We start from the raw sequence: 26981 nt of genomic DNA, 5'->3' as shown, positions 1-26981 counted from the left end.
GTTTGATGGCTAGTAGCTCTCGGTCTCCCACGTCATAGTTGCTCTCTGCGGGGGTGAGATGGCGAGAAAAGTAGGCACAGGGGTGAAGCTTACCACCTTGCTGCTGGGAGAGCACCGCCCCCACTCCAGCGTCCAAGGCATCCACCTCCACAACGAACTGCAGGCTGAAGTCGGGTTGGACGAGGAAGGGCGCCGAGGCAAAGGGGTCCTTCAGGTGAGCGAAGGCTTGTCGGGCCAGTTCATCCCAGCAGAAGGGAACCTTGGGAGAAGTGAGACGGGTCAGAGGCAGGGCAAGTTTACTGTAGTTGCAAATAAAGCGACGGTAGAAGTTTGCAAATCCCAGAAAGCTTTGGAGCTGTTTACGGTTAGATGGGGTCGGCCAATCAACAACGGCTTGAACTTTCGCGGGGTCAGCTTTGAGATTACCTTGTTCAATGATGTGGCCCAGAAAGGAAACAGTTGAGACATGAAACTCGTACTTCTCTCCTTTAACAAAGAGATGATTCTCAAGGAGACGTTGAAGGACTTGCCTGACATGGCGTTGGCGTCTGGTGACGGAGCGGGAGAAGATGAGGATGTCATCCAAGTAGCCGAAAACGAAGTGTTTAATGAAGTCCCGGAGCACGTCGTTCACAAGAGCCTGAAACACAGCTGGTGCATTAGTAACACCAAATGGCATTACAAGATATTCAAAATGGCCAAGGTGAGTGTTAAAGGCCGTCTTCCACTCGTCCCCCTCCCTTATTCTCACCAGATGGTAGGCGTTGCGCAGGTCCAACTTTGTGAAGATTGTGGCCCCCTGGAGAAGCTCAAACAACCGACTGGTGGGGAGTGGTGCGCCTGGGAGGAGGTCAATCCCACAGTCGTATGGCCGGTGAGGGGGAAGGGAGTGTGCCCTGTCCTTACAAACCACCTGCTTAAGATCATGATAAACAGACGGCACGGAGGAGAGGTCTGTAACATTCCTCTCCCCACCCCAATACTCTCTTTCCTCCAGTTGATCATAGGGTTATGCTGACGCAGCCAGGGGTAGCCTAAGACTAGCGGTGTGAGTGGAGCTTTGAACACATATAACTGTATTACTTCGGAATGATTACCAGAGAGAGTCAGGGAAACAGGTTCAGTGATATGGGTAATGTCCGGGAGACGCTGACCACTAAGGGCTGTAACTCGGAGCGAAGATGGCAGAGGCTCTGTGCTCAAACTTAACTTAAGCACCAGCGAAGCATCAATAAAATTCTGTTCTGCCCCGGAATCAATCAGAGCTTTAAGAGAATGAGTCTCGAGTTGAACAGTTAATTTGGCTGCAATCATGAGACGAGGAGACTGAGAACAGGAAATCTCGCCCACCCGTACACTCCTCACTACTGGCGGGCGCGGTCTTTTGGCTGAGACGGGCGAACAGTGGCAATATGGCCCTTGCGGCTGCAATAAAAACACTCACCGGCCCTCCACCGACGATGCCGCTCCTCAGGCGACAGTCTGGAGCGACCCAATTGCATGGGCTCTTCACTTTCCTCCACACTGTCCGACGCTTATTTAAGATTTTGAATGTAAGCAATAAAATCTTAAAATCAATCCGATATTTGATGGGCAGCCAGTGTAGGTCAGCAAGGATCGGGGTAATAGAATCAAACCTAGTACCAGTTAAAAGGGGTGCCGCTGCATTTTGAACAACTTGTAGTTTATGGAGAGGGGCAGATTGGAGGCCCAGGTAAAGGGAGTTGCAGTAGTCTAATCTTGAGGTAAAAAACGCATGTATAAGTTTTTCAAGATCCATTCGCAGTATGTAATGCTTAGCCTTAGAGATTTGTTGTAGTTGGTAAAAGCTAGACCATACTAGAGAGGACACTTGTTTATCAAGTTTAAAGGAGCTGTCCAAAAGAACACCCAAGTTATGTACTGTATCAGAAACTCCCTGAAAAGCCTTCAATTAATCGAAAATGCTGCAGCAAGAATACTGACAGGGACTAGAAAGAGAGAGCATATTTCTCCTGTATTGGTTTCCCTTCATTGGCTCCCTGTTAAATCCAGAATTGAATTCAAAATCCTGCTCCTCACATACAAGGTCCTAAATAATCAGGCCCCATCTTATCTTAATGACCTTGTAGTACCATATCACCCTATTAGAGCACTTCGCTCTCGCACTGCAGGCTTACTTGTTGTTCCTAGAGTATTTAAAAGTAGAATGGGAGCTTGCCGCCAAAATAATGTTTTTTTAGGTAAATTTGAAGTCTTGCATGAGCAGGCCCAAGCCAGGAAATCTTGTTATTCTTTGGGTTTTTATAACAGCCGTTGTTGCATTACTGCCACCTTGTGGATATACAAAGTATATCAAGCCTACTTAAATTAAATGTTATGTCTTCAAGTAACACATTAGTATTCTGTAAAGACAATAGACAGAATTACATAGACTTTATTAGAAAAATACATTTTTACTCAACAAAGACATATTTTAAGCAAAATGAAAATAAATAACTAATATAAATTGAACAATCCATCTCATTCATTTTTTGAGTGCAGTGGTAGCAAATGTCCTCAAAGGGGCTCAAAATATGCTGGAGAGGATATACAAAAACAATAAAGGCCCTGATACATAACCTTGTGGCACACCGTAGGTAAGGGAAGTGGAAGATGATCTGTACTTAGAAACTGAAACAGAATAGTATCGTTGATACATATATGAGGAGAACCACCCTAAGGCATATCCAGTATTTCAGCTTTTCAAGGAAAATGTGATGGTCAACTGTATAAAAGGCCGACGGGTGGTCAAACATCAGCAGAACAGAACATTTTCCTGCATCGTTTTGCATCAAAATGTTACTGGAGACTCTAAGAAGGGGCTGTTTCAGTCAAATGAGCTCTGCGAAATCAGACTGAAATTTGTCAAGAATATTGTGTTTGAGGAGGAGCCATCCATATACAGCAACATATCAGAGTTGTCAATAGGAACGTCTACCAAGTCTACACAAGGTGTACAGGTTTCAGCCAACACAGCAATACAGTTGTGTGGCTCACCATCCTCCTGTGTTGGGAGGAGAGTGGCAGGGTTCAATGTCGTGCAGCACTGCACTGTGATGTTGGGCATGTCAAGCAACATAGAAGAATACCTGAGCCAGCGAGCTGCAGACAGGTGTGAGGTTCTCTGTTGTGTAGCAGAATAACAGAAACTGCATGGGGTACCTGCACCGTCAAAGGGGAGTACCCAACATTGTCGCGGGAGGCAAACAGAGGCTTTCCACACACGGCAACTGCATGCAGACATCCAGGAAGGCCTGCAGCCACTGGGTCAAGCTTAGAAGAATAGTAGGCGACCTGGCAAAGCAAATCATCGCGTTGCTGTAAAAGAAAAGAAGACATGAACCAATTTTTCTGTTCCACCATTAGAATGTACGGCTTAGACGCATCTGGAACTGCTAAGGCAGGTGCTGTCTGAAGCAACTCCTTCAGCGACACAAAAGCTAACTCAGCCTCCATTGTCCAGGAAATGTAATCATGTGCAGACAGATTCTTACCATGCACAAGCGCAGCCAGTGGAGCTTCCACAGAAGAATAGTCTGAAATGAAATTGCAACAGTATGATGTGGGTCCCAGGAATTACATCATCTCCTTTTTGGTGAGAGGCTTTGGAATGTTTGCGACTGCCTCCACCCTTTTGGGAGAAATCTGGCAGAAGTTGTGAGAGATCACATGGCCCAAAAGTGTGACCTACTCGCTACAGAGTTGTCGCTTTGATTTGCTGGCTTTATGACCTTTGTGATACAGATGTTTCAACAAGGAGAGAAACATCTGTATCACAAGGGAATCTGCGCTACACTGCTCTTGTGTGGGCGCACACAATAACAAATCATCCACATATTGCAGCAACACTGTGCCCTGCGAGAGAAGCAAGTCTGACAAAGAGTCCCTAAGTTCTGCATTATGAATTGTAGGGGACTCACAGTAACCCAGATTCAAACGGGTGAAGGTATAAAGCTTTCCCCAGAACTCAACGGCGAACCAGAATTGGCTATCAGATCAACAACAGTCAAAGACATGGTGCCTGAAGGGATCTGAGATAAAATCATGTGGGGATTTTGGGCTGCAGGGGCTCTAGGAATCACAGGTTTAATTACAGCCTGTAAATCCTGTACAAAACGCCATTCAACAGGTTCCCCTAATTTTTTATCTTTTTTTTTTTTTTTTTTTTTTACAGGGAACGTGGAGTGGGAACTAGAGATGTGGGGCACAGAACAATCACTCCTGCTTTTAACTGTCATGGTCCCCGTGCCTGCCCGGCTGGCCCTGTGTGGCTACATGTGTGTTGCTTTTGTCTCTCTCCTCTCTCTCTCTACTTGCTGCCTGGGCGGAGCTCATTATGGGCTCCCGCCCCTGGCCTTCACCACCTGCAAGCAATCACCTGTGGCTCCTCACCTTGTTTGCTCTCGCTACTTAAGGCAGTGACTGAGAACACCTCGCCGCTGGACTATTGAGTAACGCTCATTCTTCGTGCTCGGTTTGGAAGTTTGGACACCGAAGCCTGTTCGTGAGTGCCGCAGTGAGAGCGGCGTGTGTGAGGAAAGGACCTTTCCAAGTGCATTGTTCTGTTCGTGTGGAGCGGAGCAAGAGAGGACGCTTTTCCAGATTCTTCCCTGTACCCCTGGGAACCAAGGCCCCCTTCCCCTTCACCTGTATATAGTGCACCGGGAGTGTGTAAATAAAATTCAGTTTTCTGTGATTTCAGTCTGCGCCGAGTCCTCCCTGTTCCCTCGTGACATTAACAGTGATTCAAAAACAGGATTGATCCCCTCTCTGGTTTTCTGTTTCAGAGGGAATTGTTTTTGGCATGGCCGAAAAGAGGACTTAGCAGTTTTGCTTTTCAGTAAGTGTAATTGTAAGCGCAGCAAATGTGGTGCTCCAAAACATACACTTTACATTTAACGTCATTTTTTACACAATACCATGTTTCCTCATATCTGTCATCAGGCCCCTGTGATGAGAAATACGACATGCAGTGTAGGCCTACAGCTGTCATAAATCAATGCTCTGGAGACATACAAAGCTTTGCCGCCTGCATAAAGTGCTCAGCCACCGGCCCACTCCCCAGTTTCCACTCATAAGCAAATGCTGAGATGGCTGGGCTGTATTTCACTATTGTGTGGTCACAATCTGCTTGCAGTATTGTGATACCTTTACGATTGGAGATCAAATTTATGTCCAATTTACACATGGGATCTTTGGCCAGTAGATTAACTGGGCACAGGTCAAACCACAAAAATCAAAGTTTGAGCAAAAATCCTGCTCATCAATGCAAGACAGGGGTGTGGTGAAATTCTCCCTCTGAACGATCCCTGATCCAGATATGGAATGTGTGAATCTCCCTCTCACGCTGGTTTGCGTGTGAGGGAATCCGATTTCAAAACAGAGTGCATAGCTCCCGAATCTACTAGAAACTGAACTTCTTGACCACAAACTAACATCTTATGTTGGGGTGGGAAAAGATTTATAAGACTCATTATTGAAATGCACATAAGTTCCTTCAGGTGACTCTCTCTCTCAGTGGGCAATAGCTTGGTTTATTAGTGTGGGTATGTGCAAAGCATTCTTCATTGCATTAGCATGTGTGCGTGTGTATGTGTGTTACCTCCCTGTGTTAATGGCGTTGTGGGTAAACCACAGCCTGCAGCCCCGTCTGGAGTCCCATCCTCAAGCCACCCTAAACCGGCTTTCCTCACCTCTTCTTCCCCTTAGGGACCTCTGATCAGGACAGCAATGCCCCCTTCTTCCACAAAGGTAGCAACTGCTCGTCAAACTTTGCTTTGGAAGCAGTTGGGTCTGGCAGGAGAGACATAGCCTCTATCACATCAGAAGCTGTTCATGGTCTGTGTACCAAAATGGGCCCAGCTGGCCCTGACACTTTGACCATTGGCAACTGCACACGAAGTTTGCTCCCGCATCTCCAGGGGTTTCTCAAGCCTCCTGAATTTTCAGTTTTCACCTCAACCTTGTCATCTTTGTCACTGCCATCCCCGTCCGCCTCAGTGCGCGTGTCTTCATCAGTGTCAGAAGACCACTGAAGAGGGGGTTTGGGGATGTTTGGGGGTCGGGCAGTTTCGGCCGTCTCCCGCTTCCGGCCCCACCATTTGGACCCAATGGTCTCTTTCACTGGTTGCTGCCTTCCATTGCCTAGGGACCAGAGTGAAGATAGGGGCCGTAGTGGAGGTGGGGGACTTGGTGGCAGTGGGGGGTTTGGTGGAGGTGGCGACGGAGGTCTTAGTGGAGGTAGAGATGGAGGTGGTGATCTTGCGCATTCAAACGGCTACATTTGAGCTTGCTGGTGGAGAGGTTGCACTGGGCCCTGGAGCTGCTGTCCTTGCGGCGGTGATTGAGCTTGCTGATGGAGAGGTCTGGGAGGACAGGAGTCCAAATTGGGGTCAGCCTTCATCACTTGTAGGGCTGCCTGTGGAATAACATAAGGAGAGGGTGGTAAAATGTCACCAATATAAGACAGTGGAGCTGTGGGTTTAGCAACAGCTGCTTCTCCCTAAACTCATCTTGTTTTGGCATCTCCTAAGTGCTGCCCTTTTCTCTCACCGCTCTGCTTTCTGTATCCACATTTTAAGACACTTCTGTTCATCATTTATCCTAAGCACATCAAATGATTGAACTTTTTGTCTTTAGCAACATCTTTCTTTCTTCATCTTCCAACTGCTCCTGCACCCTTTTTAATCGGTTCACGGTAAGTAAGCCCTTTTCAAGAAAACCATTCTTTTTTTCCCATTTCATGACATACAGTAGTTCATCCGTTCCATACCAATTTTTTTTTGACCATACAATTGTGGTGCACGAAGGAGGATAACAAGTAAAGGTGACTAAAGGATGTTGACATTGCCACCTGGGGAAGGAATTACACCCCAGGAGAGATTTCTATAGCTAATGCAAATGTGTCTTCCTTCGCTTGCATGCTGGCAAAAAGAGTGCTAAAAGCCCACCAAAAAAGCAGTTTCAACTTGTTAAGTTCCAGGATCACGCACACACTTTAGGTGCTGTTTCACTGAAGAAAAAAAAACAACTCGTAGAGTGTCTGAAATAAAACTTAGCGAATTTTCTAGTACTAGTACAAGAACCCCCCACTTTCACTGAATACTCTAGGATCCTGCAATCAGTCAAGGTGCTACTGTTAACTGAGAAAACCCAACTCATTGGGCGTTTAAAATTATCCCAGTGCCGTATGCTAGATCCGTGTAACCCCAGTCCACGCACTGTTAGCCATGCACCCTTGTAAACTGGTTGAAAATTCTCCTCAAATCAAAAACAGCTTGCCATTTACAGATTCTTTGCAGTTCCTCTCTCTCTATTTCCCTGTCTTGGTTCGTCAGAATTCCCACATGTGTGAGTCGCTGAAGCACGTCTTGCGGTTCCCTTTTTTAAACACACAAAAACGGTGGGACTGAGGCAGTTTTTTTCTCAGGATGTCATCACATGCCCGCGATTCAGCAAGACTCACTCAAGGAATCCTGTTCAGTGACGCCAAATTGTTGTGAAATATTTTAAACAAACTGCAAACACCTGGAGAGCGTGTTTCTGAAGTGAGTTTATTACAAAAAACCCTGCAGTAGAGAAAGCATTCAGGTCACACACCTAATGGTTTCTGAAGAAGGACACCACCTTGAACTCTTTTATACGCTCAAAAAAACACTCTCAAACAAAGAAAATTCCACAGCACGTCACTATGGCGGCGGTGTGGTCTCTGGCCTGTTGTAGTGGAGTAGTGACGTAGATTCTATTGGCCTAGCATTTGGGCCAATGTGTGGCGGTGGGTGCGTGTCGTGTTCAGAATGGTTAAGCTGGTTAACCAGCCGGCCATTCCAAAGGCACCTTTGCGCCCATTGCCATTAATGGAGGTCCCGTTTGAACGCACTGATATGGATCTCATCCGGCCATTTCACTGTGCACGCGGCTATCACTTTAGAAAAAATAGAGTCCCGGTGGATTATGCAATGCAATACCCGGAAGTAGTGCCACTGCGCTCCATTTCGGCAAAAAGTGTGGCGATAAAAACACTGTTTCAGGTCATCTCACAGGCCAGTATTCCTAAAGAAATACTGACCGAACAGGTCATGGCATTCATGTTTCGTACACTAAAGGAGCTATACAAATTACTGGGCATTAAATCTGCTCGGACCACCGTCTACCACCCTCAGACTGACAGGCTGGTGAAGCGGCTGAAGAAGACTTTAAAGTCCATGATTCGTGAGTTCATTCACGAGGATGAACACAATTGGGATCGCTGGTGCCCCAGGCCTCCACGGGATTTTCCCCCTTTGAGTTGCTGTACGGCAGACAGCCACGGGGGGTGCTCAACCTGATTAAAGAAAACTGGGAGGAAGGGTGGAGCCCCGTGAAAATTTTCACAGGGCTCGACCCTTCCTCAGGCAATTTTCACCAGGAGATAAGGTACTTGTATTACTCCCTTCTTCCAGCTCCAAATTACTTGCCAAGTGGCAAGGAACCTTTGTGGTCAGACAGCGAGTGGGGGACGTTGACTATGAGATAGTGCGGTCGAACAGGGGAGGAGCCATGCAGATTTACCACCTCAACCTCCTTAGATCCTGGAGGGAGGCTGAAAGCGCTTCTCTGGTGAGCCTGGTTAAGGAGAGAGATGAGTTTGACCCGGAGGTGCCAAAGTCCACCATTCCTGCCTCCCTCCATTGTGATAACCATCTCACACAGGCCCAGAGAGCAGATGTTGCCATGTTGCAACAGCGCTTTGCGGACGACTTCTCCCCCTTGCCCAGCCGAACGTCTCTCATTGAGCATCGTATTAAAACACAGCCAGGCATGACAGTGTGTTTTCAGCCGACATGCTGAAGATGGGAGTAATAGAAGAGTCGCAAAGTGCCTGGTGTAGCCCCATAGTTCTCGTGGTGAAGAAGGATGGGTCTATATGGTTCTGTGTCGATTATCGTAGGGTGAATGACGTGTCACAGTTTGATGCGTACCCAATGCACCTTCACCTCTGTGAAGGTGCAATAAACCATGAGGTGCACTGTGATAACATCCTACATGCCTATAACTGGTGACAGGAGTGATTTTGCTATTACTAAAGTGTTATGGTTACAATATGTGATCAATACATAGAGATTTTCCACTACATCTTGGAGGTTCCCACTTCCCTTGTTATTCTCCTGTGTCTTTATGTCAACGTCTCCCTCGGTTCGGTGTCTTGATCTCCCCCATGGTTGTGTGTTTCTCCAAGTGCTTCCCTGTGTGTTTTATTCTTATAATTTCCGAGTCTAGTTTTCTATTGTTTTGCCATTCAGCAAAAAAAGCTGGTTTTTTAGTTTACTTTTGCCTCCGTGAGTCTGCGTTTGGATCCTTTCCTGAGTGCTGCACAGTAGCGGTTTTAGATACGGGTGACACGGGTGGTTGCCCGGGGCGGCATCGTGGTGGGGGGCGGTATCACGGGCATCGGCAAAAAAAAAAACCCCAAACAAAAAAAAAATGCTCGTACTCATGCTGCCCCGACATCAGCCAGCGCGTATTGGGAGTGGCATAGGCACCGATCGGTTTTCTATCGCCAATTTGCTGGGAGTAAGGGCGCCCTCCGTTAGCGAGGTGCGCCTGCTGCTTGCGGCACAGGGAGGAGAGGGCGAGGCTGCGGGGGGATTCTCTGGCTGGCTGGAAAATAAAAACAAAACAACAAACACAAAAACACCAGACATTATGATACAGACTTATAATTTGCACCGATGTTTTTTCAAAACGTGAAAAGTGAGCGCGAGAGCCCTCGGTGCGCCTGCTTGCTGCTGAAGTCAAAGTAAACTTTGTCATCTCCGCTACATACAGTCCAGTATATAGAGAGACGAGACGACGAGGCTCCAGTTACAGCAGTGCAAGTAAACAAACAATAAATATAAGAAGAGTAAGAAAATAAATATACGCTTTAGGACCAGGGGTAAAGGGATCAATAACAATTTAAAATTTATAATTTACAGTTTGATGATTTAAAGTCTCACACACAACCCGTCAAAAGGGGAGGGGGCTGCTTCCAAATAGAGCACATTTCATTCATAATGTTGTAAATCCAAGCCCATTATGTATTCATGATTTGAATCCTGGGTTGTGTGAAATCTCAGAAATGCATCCTAGACAAAGTCAATCTGTGAACTAAGGTGTAGGTCTATTAGGTTATGTTGTGGTGATCCTCGAGTTGGGGGATTTGTGTTCATACTGGAGTGCAAAATTAAAACCAATGGAAGATGGACAAGAAAAGTTCAAAGCCATCAGGTGCTTAGTTTAGAAAAAATAGAAAAGAAGAGGAAGAGGGAGTGTTCGCCCGGGGCGCCAAACAGGCTAGGACCGCCACTGGTGCTGCACAGCCATTTCACGACACATCATTGTTACAGTGTAACCTCATTCTATTCATCTAGCCATCAATTTTCTTCCAGTTATCTGGGGCGCTTCCCAGAGGCAGCAGCCTAAGCACAGAAGGCCAGACCTTCCTCACCCTAGTCACCTCCTTGAGCTTGTCTGGGGGTACACCAAATCTTCCCAGGCCAGCCAAAAGATGTAGCCTCAACGTGTCCTTGGTCTGCCCCGGCATCTCCTCCCAGTGGTACATCTCGGAATACCTCACCCAGAAGGAGCCCAGTAGCTATCCATGTCAGATGCTCCTGGATGATCGAACTCCTCACCCTACTTCTAAGGGAGAGACCAGCCACCCTTCTGAGAAAGCTCATTTTCATAGCTTGTATCTGCAATTTCACATTTCTGTCACTTATCATAAATCTCATCTCTCCTCTCCTTCTTTTTAGTGGAATGACAGTACCCAGAAAGCCCTTTTCAAACCTCCAAAATCTGTTTGTATCAGTGTCTGTCCGGAGTTCAAATCCACCACCTGGCCGGGGCCTTTCTGTGTGGAGTTTGCATGTTCTCTCCGTGTTTGCATGGGTTGTCTCCGGGTACTCCGGCTTTCTCCCAAAGACATGCAGGTTAATTGGTCATTCTGCCCAGAGGTGTGAATGTGGGTGCGACTCTGAGTGTGAATGGTTGTTTATCTATATATAGGGATAAGCAGACGAGAATAGATGGATTAATGGATCTCTCAGTAAACTATAAATCAATAACTATTAAAGAACATTGATCAATGACAAATGATCAGGCGATTCACACAGAATTGGTGAATGGCTGCAATCAGAGAGAGTTGTACCCTTAGGCTTCCTCAATAGTGCCGACCCTTGTTTGTGAAATAGGTGGAACGAAGACAGTTCCAAGAGCAAATACACTCGGTTGGTGCTAAGAGTTATCCTGTAATCTTTTAAAACTATGTCTACTGCTTCAGTGACTGGGAAACAAATGAAGTGAGATGTAACATCATACAAAATTGTTTCATCTGCTTCCATAATGACATCTCTCACCTTCTAAACAAAATCTGTAGTGTTCTGGATGTGGTGTTTAGAGCTGCCTACTAATGGGTTGAGGATCGAAGCCAGAAACTTGGAGATGTTATAGGTGACCGAGTGGATCATACAGACAATTGATCTTAAAAGTGCACCCTGTTTATGTATCTTTGGTAAACTATACAGACTTGGTGAACCTTCCCCCTGTGGTGTGAGGTCGGGTCAAGAGCATCGTCTTGTTCTGTCTCAGACAATCTATCACCCTCTTTCTGTAACCACTACTTCTCCTCCATGCTGATGTTGAATGCTGGAGGCCATTTACGTGAAAAGGGAAAGACCATCTCTAAATAGAGGAGGGGGTCTAAGTTACATCTTTCACCATCTTACAGCGCTGTGGCTGTGCTAAGATTGCAACCCCAACTCTCTGTAAATGGCACTAATGGCCACTGATCAACTGTCACTGATCAATGGTCATGACAATTTGCATATAACTGGAACAAGAAACTGGCCTCACTAGTTTCAGTGAATATGCAGATTTATTATTTTTAAGTTTGGGGAAACCAACCTCAGTCACTTGGATGAGTGATGAAACGTTTCTCCCACTAAAACGTTACGCAGGCTGAACAGAATCAACTTTTTGGAAGACAAGTGATAATAGCTTTAATTTCTCTATCAACTGTAAATCAATGACATTTCAATATAATTTCCTGGTCAACTCAGGGGCTTTTCAATAGTGGACAGATGGGATGCACCACTTTGAGAGGGGTGTGCCATGAAACAGTCCAAATTGATCATAGCTTTAATTTCAGGTCAACTACAAATAGATCAATCAATTATAACAGGAGAACTTTGAATCAGTGTTATTCCATTGTCATCACTATTACTCTGTCATGGGTATTTTAACATTGATTCAACATTTAATTAGCATTGACTGAGATAATTCAGATGAAAAATCAACATTGATGTCATCTTGCTATCTGGGACAGACAGATGCTGCTAGCATGAGAAAGACATCGCTTGCGACGTCCTTTGGTGCTGTGCTATGGTGCTATCCAGGGACAGAGAAAGAAAATGTCAAACTGTTGCTGAATTTTGGAAAGTGACTCACGTCTAGGCTTAGGTTGAGCAGACAACGGGAATTCCCCGCATCCTTAAAAGTAAGTAATGAACCTGTCCAAAATGCTCTGGACTCCAGACTGGGACAAAAGAGGTTTCTTCCACGAGGACCTGAAGCACAAGTCAAGCCAAGACAAGGGAGTGGCTTTGGGGCCACTGCGGTGTCCTAGCCACAGCCCAGATTTGAACCTGATTTAACAACTCAGGACAGATTTGAAAATAGCTGTGCAGACACAAGCTCCATCAAGCTGAATGGGATGAGAGGTTCTGCAGAGATTGGAATAAACTGTCAAAAAAAAAAATAGGTGAGGCGAGCTTGTAGCACAATACTTAAATAAAAAAAAACAACAACAAAGATTGAGGCTGTAATTGCTGCCAAAGGTACTTCAAAGTACTGAGCAAAGAGTGGGAGTACTTTATTTTTAGCAAATATGCATGAATTTGAAGCATACCTTTATTCTCTGCACTGTCACTTTGTGTGTAAAATTTTGAGATGAAAATTGAATAACCAAATTTGGAATAAGACTGTTACACAATGAAATGTGGAACAAGTGGAGTGCTGTGAATACTTTCCGGATGCACTGTATGAATCAATAGTGGTACTGAATCTTTGTCCCCCTTTTGTGTGTGGTATAGTGTAAACATTGGTATTGGATATATACACAACACATAAAAGACCTTAAAGGTCTGTAAACATGGGGATTTCTTTTATAATAAAAAAGAAAACAAACAAAAAATATTCCAATTCAAATCAGTAGAAGAAATCACTTTAATGAAAGTCATTTTATAAAATTAAAAAACAAACAAACAAACAAACACAGCCGTGGTAAACATATATCCAACACAAGAACTAAGGAAAAAAGAATGTTTTCAGCAAACTCAGGATCCATTAACATGTGACCCTGTCTCCATATTTTTATCATCCTCTCCTTGATCCATGTTCATGATTTCCTCTTCAGAAGTGCCACCCATGTGCGCCTCAGTTTGTGCAGGGCCAACCTCTTCCTCTTCTTCCTCCTCCTCTTCCACCACAACTGAACCTAATTTTATACATGAATATATCCATTCATACATATAACTCACCAAATACCATGACGTTATACCAATCAAACTTCATGAATCTTTTGTTAATAAACATTTTGAACAACATTTGTCTTTTGTTTTTGTTTCTTTAAAACAAACTATTAAAAAGTGTGTTAACAAATCTATAAAACACAAAAGATGGCTATACTTTTTAGACATAATGCTACTTAGCAGAATTAATTTTGGGGTCTGGTGTTTTTCCATTATGCACCGCCTGTGTGAGTGGCTTCCAATACCACTGCCCCAGTGCACATTTCCCCACCATTTTCTCAACAATTGAATTCTTAAATACGTTTTAGTTCGTACTGACCTTGTTTGAGATCACGACCAGGAATCTGACCGGCCTGGAGCATCCCTTTTAATCTCTCTACCTCTGCCAAGGATGAAGCATTAGCAATGGCATTCTGAAATACAAGCAAAGATGCAACACTTAGCTACTATACTCTGAACACATTCTGTTATCACTAGCCCTGAATGCTGTTCACCAAATTTATTTTAGTACATCATTTGTTTTGATTATTTTTAATTTGCAGTTTTCTTATTAAAAAAAAAATGTTTAAAATACTTCTACCACTGCCATATTCAGTTAGGGAAAGGAAGAACACACTAAAGCCACACTGGATTTGATTTGGATTGAACACTGAAACAATTTCAGAACATCGGCTCTACCCACTTCAGAGTGAGTTTATGAATGCATTGATATGCATGCAACAGTCAGATGCATAACCCATCCTCTTTCACTTTTCACTATGGGGGGGGGGGGGGGGTTCCCCAGCTACTATAGGACAAGAAGCGGCGTACACACTGGACAGCAGGTAAATGTGATTTCTTGCTGGTATACAGACACGGTCTTTTCCCTTTTTGCTGGAAGTGAGGAATAAACTTTCCAGCATGTCTCCTATCTCCTGTCTGCAGAGAAGCAGTTCTGCTGTTCTGTCTGAGCCACCAAACATTAAGCAGTAAGCATTACAGCAGGTAGAAAGCCCTCCACAATTTAAGTGCAACATTCCCGGCAAAAATGCTGGTTAACACATGCAATTAACTCATTAAGTGGGCTCTAGGTTTCCATTATACTTAACATACCAGAGGGAAAAAAATGAAGTTATATTTAATTTTTATTATGCCAGTTATCTCAAGGAACTTTTATAAAGATCTAAATGTCCTTTCTGAGCACTGACATCATGACAGTCGGGAGGACGAATTCCCTCTTAACAAGATACCTTCAGTAGAACGATGCTCAAATAAATCCAGCCATCAGTCTCAAGCTGTGATGTGGCTCATCTCCACTTTAAGAGCACTGCACTCGAGTGATAGTGGCTCAGAGAAACATGAAGCTAGGCAGCTGAAAACGAAATCTCTATTATAATTACACCCCCCTGGACCCTTCTCTAAAGTTTGATTCTCATGTGAACACAGTGGTAAAATCCTGCTTCTTTACAATTGAGGCGACTGTAAAAACTGAACCTTGATGGCTTCCACATCAGCTTGAGAGGGGCCCATCCTCTTCTCCAGCTGTACTGCCACTCCAGGAGTAAATCTGAAAGGGACACACTACATTGAGACCAAATAAACTGATACAGCAGTCCTTTTCAACACTGTGGTGATGTTTCTGGCTTGAGTTTCAAGTTGTTGAGGCCATTTGAACAATCACTTTATTAGCTCCAGTAAGAATATAAGGCAGACGGCTTTTTTGTGCAGATCAAGTGTTTTCACATGGTTTAATCACTTGTAGGGATGTTTCAATATAGAACAAAGATGTTCACTCTTTAACACACAGCAATAGTGTGCATTCCTTATTTCTATATGCAATGCTTATTTCTATGCAGTACAAAATCTGTTTTTTCAGCTAGGATCCAGTGATGGCGAGGAAGTGCTGTCAAGGTACTTCATCTTACGTTTTTGTTCGCCTGGCAATATCCTTTGCAAGTTGAGCACCCAGTTTGCCTTTGAACATTTTCTCCGCTTCCTGGCGTTCCTGCAGCAATATCACACAATGAAAGTCAAAACCATATATATTTACAAACTATTACTACTTTTGTGAATAAAATTGTGTGCAATAATCACTGTGCAATATACTCACTCAAATGAGCAATCCTATTTATATTGTATATTCTGTATCTATATATGTGTATATGTGTATATATGGTGTATTTATGCTTATATCCTTACTCTCATTCCCCTTAATGTATCTGTAACATGCAACTTCTTTCGGTGCTTTGCTACTGGAAACTGAATTTCCCGGAGGAACCCACCCGAGGGATTAATAAAGTTTCATCTAATCTAATCTCTAAAAAGGTTTTAAAATACCTCTAATAATTTACAAGTTAATTATGGTAGAAGATGAGCATTATGAAAAAGTTACATGATAAAGTGTGCAGTTAGTTATTCTGAAATTTAAAAGGAAAAAAAAAAAAAAAAAAAAGCACTCAACAGGAAAGACTGAACAGTCACTGCCAGGTCATCCATCACAAATGTTCTGATTCGCCTAAAAATCTTATGTTCAAAAGTTTGGACACACAGAATGATTGTTGTGAAATTTTAGCTTTATATATCAAATACTTTAAAGTACATTTTAAAAAGAGAGTTGGTGATTTTTGTACATATTTAACAGAAATTTTATATTGTGCTTGGAAGAATATATAAAATGGTATGTAACTGAAGCTCACACAAACTGACCACTCAAACTTATAATGACTCTTAAAAATACACAGAGGCTGCTTTGTAATTATCTGGAAAGTGCCACATTCCCTGACTATATCTGAATATAGAACAGTAACGTTGTTACGCACCATGTCTTTACTGCTCTAGAGTCCAGTGGTGGCGTGGTGAAGAGACCACTGCATCGGACACTTTGGTAAAGTAAGGCTTGGATGCAGCTGCTTAGCCATGCAAACCCATTCTGTGAAGCCCTCTACTGCACTGTTGTTGAGATACATAAAATTTGTAGCCACTGACTTTACAGAGAGTTGCCTACCTCCGTGCCCGATTTTTCTTTTGGATTGTTTTTATTTGTGGCCGGGTTGCTGTTCTTCCCAATCACTTCCACGTTATTATACCACTAACAGCTGACTCTGAAACATTTAGTATGGAGGAAATTTCACAATCAAACTTTTTGCACAGGAGCCATCCTATCATCAGTCTACACTCTGGAATTCACCAAGCTCCTGAGAACGACCAATTCGTCATGTCATCCTTGTTGTGAAAATCAGCTACAAGATCCCCTCCCTCCTAAGCCTCTTTTCCACCAGTACCAACTCGGCTCATCTTGCCCCAGCTCTAGTCATTTTCGGCCATTTTCAATTACAACTTAGTAACACTTCATGTGGGTGGGGTCATTTTAGCAATGCACTGTGTTGTGATTTTTGTGAAGGAATCACTTTCATGACTCATGGAGATATGCCATTGACTGGACAATCGGTAGCATGCAATCTGTTCATATCTAGTGATCAGAATAACGGTGTTACAAGTAACGGCGTTACTAGCGGCGTTACTTTTTTCAGTAACGACTAATCTAACTAATTACTATTTCTATCGTTACAACGCGGTTACTGTTACTAACAAGAAAATGCGGTGCGGTCGCGTTACTATTCTTCAACAAACAGACGGTTGAAGCTGTCTTCAGCTTACCGCATCTTATATCAGTTGCACGGAAGTAGCTGTAAGTAATCTGGACGCTACAGCTTTAAGCAGCTGCGCACGCTACCGCGGACGACAATCACTTTCTGCCCGACGATCACTTTTTGGCACAACACCTGGAGCTCAGGGGGCAAAACAATCGCATGAGTGCTGCTGTTTGACTGAGGAAGAATAAAGTAGTCGTGGTAAGCCAATCACACGACCACTTCAAGATGACAAAGCAACAATGTGACATATACCAGTTTTTAAATTGTGTTGATAGGCCACGTAAAACCAGAGTCATGATAAACAATACATGTTTTTTCTGAATACTTTCGTCCCTTTTACAGTCTAAGGACAGCGCAGCGAGCACTTTCTGCTTATGACCAAAAAAAAAAAAAAAAAAAAAAAAAAAAAAACACACACACGAACAAACAAACAAAAAACAGCCCTTTCACGTTGGTGGGAAAATGCACCATGTCTACCAATTAAAAAATGATATGGCAACATGACATTTGGTTGTTTAGGAAGAGGGGGAAGTTTCAGGAGTGATGGTGAGAGAAAGAGAGAGCGCGTGCGAGTTTTGAGATTTGTGACGTTTAGCGTGTTTGGAGTGTGTAGTTTGTGTATAGAGTTGTGAATAGTTTTGTGTCAGAACAATGAGGTGCTGTCTGCAGGTATCAGGCTGTGATGTTCTCCTTTATAGTGGACAGAAATTTTTTGAGTGGCACAAATAATTTGTGTGGCATCGTATTGAATGCAGAACAGCTGATTGTTATGTAAACAGTTTGAAATGGTTATTTAAAAAAAGAGGGTAAAAGGTAAATGGCTGCAAATAACTTTGTTGTTTGCAAAACTTATGCGTATGATTTTAAAATTGACAATTTATATTTGCATTTAAAGTTATGAAATATGATTCATTAAAATCTTTGTAGTTGTTACAGTAAAACATAACTTTTTCTACTTGGATTTTATGTTTTCTGTCTGATTTTAGATCAATTGTGTTAATACAGTATATCAAAATGAAAACATAACTGTAAATTCAGACACGTGAGGTTGTGCTGAAAAGAATGATACCAAACAAGGTAAATAAATAGTTTTTAAAGGTGAAATGTAGAGGAAACATCAGAAGTAGTGAAAAATGGTCAATTATACCCTGGATCCCAGAGGGTTAAACTTTTTTTTTTTTTAAAGTAACGCAATAGTTACTTTTCAAGTAATTAATTACTTTTAGAATCTTGTAACTCAGTTACTAACTCAGTTACTTTTTTGAAGAAGTAACAAAGTAACTTGCCCAACACTGTTCATATCACATTTTCGCATTAACTCGGGTCAGAACCCCAGAGCAGGGACTAAAAGAGGTACCTGCAGAAACCCATTGTAAAGTCCATAACGTTATTCTAATTTCTTTCTTATATAAATTGCAGGCATGGTGTTAGTCGTGGCTGCAAACACTGTACAGTTCCATTGAGGACACTATTGCACAATAATTATGTTTAAATGAGATTTTAAACTTGTCATGACTTACCTTGAGCTTTACCTTCTGAAAGTCTAGTACTCTGATCTGTGGGATTTTGTTGATGACATAGAGCCTGTAATGCTTCTTGTTTGTCACTGGATTTCTCAACAAGCTGGAATTTCAGGAATTGTTAAAACACATATGAAAGACTTGTGGTGAAGAACACCGTTCAATAATCAGAATTTGTTTATTCAGACCTGAGAAGGGTCAATGTCTTCACTGAGGCCAGTGGGTCCAGATCACCCTGCAGGAGAAGAACCAAAACCAGGACAACAACAATGTTAAAATGAGAGGCTAAGCTTCCAAAGAGATTAACGGGACATTTCTATCTGTAAAGTTAATTTGTGCAGCTAAATATACTAAAATAATACATTAAAATAAAAATGCAATTCAAATAAACATTCAATTATTTAGCTCATCTTACTCAGTTTTTGACGATGGCAGAAATGGATATAGTTAAAGCCGTTTATTTGTGTGCAATTCATCTAAATGATTCTCTTATTAGTTAAAGAAAGCCACTACAACAATTTTCAAAGACAGGAATTCTGAGAGGGCAGTAAAGAAAGCAAAGAACCCCCATTCCCATTGTTCCTGTTAATGAGATGCACTCACCAGCTCCTGAATGTTGTTGCTTGTGAGGATCAGCTCTGTGAGACTGGGCAGAGATTGCTCCAAGTTCTCACCTATCCGACTAGAAGGAACATGTCATAAGGTTACCAGCACACCAATGTTAGCAAAGGCAGCTTTTGTGTATGAAAGTTAAATACCAAAGAATTTCTACACTTCTTACAGCTTCAGCAGATAGAACAGAGTTGAGAGAATGGCATACTGCATTTATACACCATTTTTAAACTTTGGATTTGGTATATTCACACAGGCACATATATTCACATGTCTGTATATATATCTTAATACCACTGGGATCACTTGCTCATTCAGCCCTTGGTACTTCTCGATTATCTTGTGTTCCTTCTTCCTGATGTTGCCAGGCAGCTGCTGGCCAGGCAACCAAACACCTTTGGTGGAGTTTCCCTTGGAGACTCAGATGTTCCAGTATACCATCCCAGCCACTTGCTTGTGCCTCTCAGTATATGCTGCCCCAGCTTGCATTTTGCATCCGGCTACTATCTGCTGGATAGCCTCTGGGGCACCTTTGCCTACTCTACAACTTGGATCCTATCTCTGCTGTGGTTCTCTCCTGCCTCTATGGATCTGGTGCTTTGGGACTGTTCATGTGCTATGATGATCAGAGCCTCTGTGCTGTCCTTCAAGCCAGCCTTTTTTGTGGCCACTGGTAGCCACTTCCTCTGTCAGTGGTACATCCTATGCAGGGGCCAGGTTGTCCATGACGTTTCCTCCTTGTGTTCCTCATCTGTCTTCAGCTTAGGGCTGGGCGATATTGCCTAAAATCCATATCACGGTATAATTTGAAGCATGTGCGGTAACGATATATGTCGCGATATATTCTTTTCTTCTGTATAACGTATTTTCCACACTATAAGGCACACTTAAAATCCTTTAATTTTCTCAAAAATCGACACTGTGCCTTATATATGAATTCTGGTTGTGCTTACTGACCTCGAACCAATTTTATGTAGTACCCGGTGCTAAAAAAAAAAATCTGTCAAAAATGTTTTAGTACGACTTTGGTAAGCTACAAAGCCGCACCGCTTGATGGATTGTCGTAGTCAGGAGCCTTGCTGAGTAATCTGGCTCCAAAACTCCATCTGCTTCAGGTCCCAAAGTCAAACAAACACTGCGGCATCACTCAGAGTTAAATTCTTTCATCTTTAATAAAATGATCAGCGTTGCTGCTTTACCAGGTGGAACAATTAAGTTGAACATCCAGGCATCCATGAAAACAGGATTTATTAAATTCAACAGAGTTGGTAGTTAGCTCGTTAGTTTCCACCTAAACATGATATAGCATCTTCTGACTGAGAGAGAAAAATTTCAAACGTACAGCTCTGCTGTCACGTCCAACATAAATGAAGACAGAAAACTAAACAGCAGTGACGTTTGTAGGGTTACTGAAGTTGGACTAGCTGATATATAATATGTGCTACGTGATCGCTAGCAAAACAGCTACGTTAGCATAACATTAGCACAGTGAAGCTGAAGGATGAACGCTAACTTTTTCCCACTCAATAAAAGTTAACGTGAGGGTTCCTGGTGGTTAGGGATAGGACTGGGCCATATATTGAGTTTTTAAATATATCGATATATTTTTATTCGAGATATAAGATGTGACAATATCGTTTATATTGATGTAGTCTATGTTACGTTATAACTATACTTGTGGAGCCGCAAGTTTGCCTCTCTTTCGTCCACTTTTGTCTCTATGCAACGTTACTCCGCCTCGCCTCTCTCCTTCACTTAACACAACTCCCCCTCCCTCAATGCTTCACCTGCAGTCAACAAGATGGACATGGCAGCTATGAACGAGGAGCTGGTCGGTAAAAAGAAAACATTTGAAGATTACTATTTTAGTGCTGTCAGCGTAACGTTAAGGCCATAAATACATTAACGGGGCAAATCTACGTTAAAGAGTTACCGCGGATCAACCCGAGCATGGGGCTGGAAGGCGTTAACAAGCTAACCGGGCCAACGCGTTGACGCACAGCCTAAAATCCTTTCATTTTTTCAAAAATCAACAGTGCGCCTTATGTATGAATTCTGGTTGTGCTTACTGACCTCGAACCAATTTTATGTGGTACACTGCGCTCAAAAATCTGTCAAAAAATGTTTTGGTACGACTTTGCTAAGCTACGAAGCCGCACTTCTTGATGGATTGTTGGAGCATTACGGCTACCGAGGAGCCTCGTGGAGTGATACGTACTCTGCTTCAACGTAATATTACCGTACCGTGTGTGTATAAGGACCACAAATGGCACCTGTTAAGAGACACGGTTACAAAGAGGATTTCAAACTCCAGGCTGTCGGTCACGCAGTAGAACTTGGGAACAGAGCAGCTGTGAAATCTGTCTTTGTCATTATGCTCAGCGTCTGTTAGTTTACATTTTGACTGCACAATTGTGAGCTTTTTGTTATGCACAAAAACAACATTTTATTTATGGAGCATTATTATTTAAATAATGCTGATAATTTATTTCGGAGTAATTTTTTCTTCTACATCTGCACTGTATGATAATAAAAGTGCCTGTGTGAGATCTGGGACACAGCTTTGACTAAGAACTCTCTTTTTGTTCTTACTTTATGGCTTTAAAAAAATATCGAGATACATATCGTATATCGCCATCCAGCTAAAGAATATCGAGATATGAATTTTGGGTCATATCGCCCAGTCCTAGTTAGGAACAAATGCAATCGCATAGCAGGATGCTGTAAATGGACCAAACTTCAGTCAGGAGAACAACTGAGATAATCCATCCACAATACGAGGTTAGTCATTAATATACTGCAACAACATGGGAACAGAACAGCTGCGAGAGAATTCGGCATTAATGAGTCAATGGTGCAGAAGTGGAGGAAGCGCAGTTTTCGCCTTTACCCATATTCAAAAAGTGCTTTGTCTCTTTGCTATGACTGTCGCCCGGCATAATTTGCAGCTGATTGTTTGGCTGACTGTTTGCAGCCACTGCAATACTTTTGACCAAAACAGGCGCAGCTTGATGACACCATCAACATGCGCCATTGCAGTAGAGCGGTATAGTCAAAATCTCTACCGTTGGCCAAATTTATACCGTTTATACCGCCCACCCCTACTTCAGCTGATGAGGAAATGAGTCCAAATCCTTAGACCCATTGTCCATAGCTCTTCATACAACCACTTTTTTCTATCCATGCACAAAGATTCACACTCCAATAGGTTAGTCGCCATGGCCGAGTGCTATCCCAGGTATAAATAAAAATAAATAAATAATTTTTTATTTATATAGCACCTTTCAAGACAGAATCACAAAATGCTGCACATAAGATTACAAGTCATAAAAAGATTTAAAAAGAGAAAATAAAACAGGTAAAAAACTAAACAAAAGCAGTTTTAAAAAAGTGAGTTTTGAGTTGTTTTTTTAAAAACAGCTACTGAGTCCACAGTTCTTAATGTTGGGGCAGAGAGTTCCACAGTCTCGGGGCCACAGTGGCAAAAGCTCTGTCACCCTCAGTCCTCCTCTTAGTATATTTTTAAAGCAAGTAAGCCCTGATCAGATGACCTCAAAGACCTGCTGGGGACATCGGGCTGATCAAAGATGTAGGCTGGTGCCAGTCCGTGCACAGCTCTGTAGGTCAAGACCAGGATCTTAAAATTGACTCTAAATTTAACAGGAAGCCAGTGTAACTGAGATAACAACGGTGTCACATGTGAGTACTTGGAGGATTTTGTCAAAAGCCTAAGTCAGTCTTATGCTTAGAGCATGTTCCTGTACTCCCATGATTAGTGCCTTCATACTGTGTTTCACCCCACCTTTGTCTAGCCACTAGTAGGATTTCCCAGTAGCAATGGTACATCGGCTTCCTCGGGTTACACAAGCAGCTTTGTTGATTCGCCCTGGATAGTGGTTCAGTCTTCAGCCATCTTTCGGCTAGCATATTTTTGCAGAGTGCTGGATTTGAGATGTAATCCTTCATGCATGGCAAGGAGTTTTCTTGTCTTTATGTCAATATCTCCTCCTTTGAGCACCTTATAATACAACCAGGGTATCATCTACGCGTTTCATAGCTGACTCCTCAGAGTGTAATCACGCCAACATCAATAAGAAGGAACACAAGAAGCTTGAGAAAAGAGGGTGAAGACAACAGTGGTCGCAGTGTTATTGTTTTCAATAACACACACACACGCACACACACACACCTCTAACTTACCAAATCCTGTTGTTGTTCATTAGCAAGGTTTTCAGTCTTTTGAGCAAAGGGAAGCCGTCCAGTTTTCTGACTTCATTATCAGAGAAATCTATAGTGTCAAACTGATCCAGAGTAGCTCCAAGATTTTCAAGCACTGGGATTTTATAACCTGGGCGAAAACAAAAAAATTAAATAATTAAAATACAGATAGCATCTTCCCTCTCTTTGGTACTATCTGACTACACATCTCTGTTCCAAATGACATTCTGAGATCATTGTTGTAGATCAGTGAACTGATGTCACTCTCACTCCTGGCATAAGGCTCGATGCTCTACCAGTAGCCGATCTTTTTCCCCTGTGGTGTTTCTGTCAGTTCCCTTCAGGGCCTTACTCATGTTTTGAGCCTGCTCATCTTGCCTGCTATGATGCATGACAGGAGTTTCCATGCTAAAGGCACATTATTGGCCTGTAATTAGCCAATAACCTTCTCCAAAGGGTGCATCAGCTCTCTCTCAGCATAGTATGAGGAGTTCGTCATTTGGGAGGGGCTCAAAGTAGAGCTGCTACATCTGCACATCAAAAGGAGCCATTGAGCCTGTTGCCTCCTGGGTAAGGTGTTCTGGCTGGGCATGTCCTACTGGGAGGAGGCCCCAGGGTAGATCCAGGACATGGTGGCTTTCTTGGCTGGCCTGGAAATGCCTCAGTGTTTTCCCTGGATAAGCTAGAGAGAGCGATTTGCAACAGAGAGGTCTGGGCTTCACTGCTTAGGCCCCGCGACCTGATTTCAGATACGCAGATGGACGAATTATTTTATTTTAGATTTTAACTTTTATTAAAATGGTTGCCATGAATTGTAGAATAATGTGCATTACTCACAATGCACAAGACAAGGAACCACACTTTTCAGTCGCAATTTATTCATTTTTTGGATGTTAATTTGTCGTATTTTAATAATACAGGAACATCTCGAAGTAACATGTTTTGTTTGTAATGTTATAATTGTTGCATTGAACTGAGGGTAACTTGTTTTTCTTAAACAAACTAGACAAAACATCAGTGCCCTGTAATTGGCAAATAACTATTTGACCTTAATAGATCAGATTCATGGTTAAGTTGAAATTAAAGAACTTCAACTGCTACTGCGCAGCAGGAATACTGCTGTTAAAAAGCATATGTAAAAAAACAAAACAAAACCTTGTGTAAAAAAAAACATCCTTAAAGTATCTGACTGCTCGTACAGCGATACTACTAAAATACAATACACAACTTTTTAACTCATTGTGGAATTATGCATATAATGCGATTAATAGCAGAAAGTCATCCAGTTAAAAAGGAACCTCATCACATCTCCTCACTAACACACACATAATGTGTGCAGATAACTATGTCAGCTCTGACAACAATCATCTACAATCATTTTGCATATCCAGTTATTTTACTGTGGGTTTTCTCTTTCTATGAATGCAAACATTGGCTTGCCCTTAAGTGCTATCAGAATGCAGCTTGGTAATGATGTAACCTGAATTAACAGATATTATTCAAATATAATCAGGAATGTTTTTAATAATTAATGTTTTTTGTTTGTTATGATGGGATTTGGAGCCCATACTAGCTGACCACAATTAGCTTTTTTGGTGAGAAAACACAAAAATTTTATCTTCAAAGATATTTATGTTCAAACATATTCTCAGATTTCAATTCACCTAAAATACCCTGAAACAAAACTTATAGAAAGTCTTCATATGTGAAAACAAAATTTAATCGCAATTATTACAAACGTTTTAAAACATACAATTTTCAGGCAAATCAGAGTTGGCTGAGCAGAAGATGTTAAGGGTTTTTATTTTCTCTAAGATTTCAGAAGGAATGACTCAATTTACCCTTTTAATATACAGCATATTATGGTGAAATCAGCCTTGCTGTGTCTAGACATACGCCAGCATTATTTTTGCAGCAGTTCGCATGAAACTGAACACTATCCGGTTAAGTTTTTGAATGAGGCTCACGTTAAGGCCCGCGTAAAATGTGCGTAAGCTAATGAGCACAGGCCTTTCTGTGTATGCTGTAATAAGGACAATTTAACTCACCTCGTAAGTCCAACTCTCTGTCTCTCACGGGATTTGTATATTGAGCAGCCTGCTCAATAAGTTCCGCGGACAACTTCACCATCTCAACGAACAAAAATGAACCTTATCACGTCTCGAAACTCACAGCAAAACGTCCCAGAGTGTACACCGCTACACCAAGCAGCCCGGAACAAAAGCTTTAGGTCTTTCCTATCACGTGGCGACAACGTTTGCTTTATTTTTTATAGCGCCTCCCGCGGAGTGAGGGTGGTGTTGCATGCACATTTCGGTTTTTGATCCTTCCACTTTGCTTAGGAATGGTCCTAACTGAGGGCGTGACCCGGTAGATTATAATAAGAGCTGTTTGTTCGTTTGTTTTTAAGCGCTTTACTAACAGTGACGGATAGATGACGCCTCCTGGAGTGTGTGGCACAAGTGTGTCGACACTTGCTGTTTGACAATAGTTGATTATGCAAGTCCGTACTTGCCTTTTGTGTTCAGTGTTTTTACTGCCCCTCGTAATTTTACTGTGCATTTTTTTCAATTAACATTTGTATTTTTCAGCACAAATGACTGGCTAGAAAAAGATCATCAACGTGAAACAGTTGGAAAAGGTTGCAGAAAAGACTGCCTGCCTTTAGTATTCATGGCCATTGTAAACATCCAGAGATTTATATGATCTGTCTAATTAGCTAAATACAGTTAAACACTCATAGTTAGCCTACTACATGACTAAAACACTAAAAGACAATAAATACATTACTCATGCTACCTATTGAATAAAAAAAACCGGATCTGATGTTAGGATTCTTTTATTTTTATTTTAGTAGACGCCCAAAATGTACAGCTGGTATTTGCAAGAGAATTTAACAAATAGTGAAAACACGTCATTTGGTCATTTCTGGAGCAGTGACATAACGTTTCTACAACATTTCTGTCAGCTCACAAAACATCAACAAACACACAAACTGTTCCTGTTAGTGCTGTGTGATACTACAAATTTTGGTATCAGTCCGGTACAAAGTAAATTAAGGAAAGTATTGCCAATACCAATACTTTCCTTAATTTAGTGATACCGATTGTTTTAACCTATAAAGGGAGCTTGTGTAGGTCAGAGCAGTGTGTCATGATTGATGAGCTAAATCAGCTTACATTTGCCAATTCTGAAGATATTTTAAAGAACACCAAACGGCAGTGTTGTGATTTTTACTATTCACAATAATTCGCTAACACAGTCAAATAATACCTTTCAGCTTTTCTTATAAATTAATACTGTGTTTTTTAGACACCTTTAATGTAAATTTTCATGTCTTTAAAAGACTTTGGGTCAGCTTCGGTTGTTTAAATGTGCTATAGAGTAGTTTGCGCTACATTTGTGCTATATACTCATTTGAGCTATAT

At 42.2% G+C, this 26981-nt stretch overlaps 1 protein-coding gene across 3 annotated transcripts; it reads right to left on the bottom strand.

The window, feature by feature from the left end:
* Positions 1-2396: 2396 nt before the first annotated feature.
* snrpa1 (small nuclear ribonucleoprotein polypeptide A') lies at positions 2397-25792 on the bottom strand. Of its 3 annotated transcripts, XR_014799828.1 has the most exons (10): positions 25602-25792; positions 23536-23683; positions 19327-19405; positions 18912-18958; positions 18724-18826; positions 15476-15555; positions 15045-15117; positions 13891-13984; positions 3516-6439; positions 2397-3339 (listed from the first exon to the last, which is right to left on the bottom strand). XR_014799828.1 is itself a non-coding variant. In XM_084923492.1 (9 exons), the coding sequence occupies exons 1-9, from the start codon at positions 25681-25683 to the stop codon at positions 6414-6416; spliced, it is 732 nt and encodes a 243-aa protein (XP_084779618.1). In that variant the 5' UTR covers positions 25684-25792; the 3' UTR covers positions 2397-6413. The 3 variants fall into 3 exon arrangements, 2 of the variants coding, with proteins under 2 accessions (XP_084779618.1, XP_084779612.1); XM_084923492.1 differs by having other exon boundaries at positions 2397-6439; XM_084923486.1 differs by lacking the exons at positions 2397-3339; positions 3516-6439 and adding an exon at positions 13249-13537 and having other exon boundaries at positions 25602-25791.
* Positions 25793-26981: the final 1189 nt, after the last annotated feature.

The sequence above is a fragment of the Perissodus microlepis genome, chromosome 1 (genome assembly GCF_051167445.1).
Source record: "Perissodus microlepis isolate ML-2025 ecotype Zambia chromosome 1, ASM5116744v1, whole genome shotgun sequence".
NCBI classification, from domain to species: Eukaryota; Metazoa; Chordata; class Actinopteri; order Cichliformes; family Cichlidae; genus Perissodus; species Perissodus microlepis.
This window is presented reverse-complemented; position numbering and strand designations above follow the sequence as displayed.

Excerpts from the sequence above, each read along its gene's own strand:
- snrpa1 (XM_084923486.1), bottom strand. The coding sequence starts at position 25,683 with ATGGTGAAGTTGTCCGCGGAACTTATTGAGCAGGCTGCTCAATATACA. Across the intron at positions 15,556-18,723 it reads TTCAGAAGGTAAAGCTCAAG|GAACGCCAGGAAGCGGAGAA; the intron begins GTAAGTCATGAC and ends ATATTGCTGCAG. Across the intron at positions 13,538-13,890 it reads TGGTCGTGATCTCAAACAAG|GTTCAGTTGTGGTGGAAGAG; the intron begins GTCAGTACGAAC and ends GTATAAAATTAG.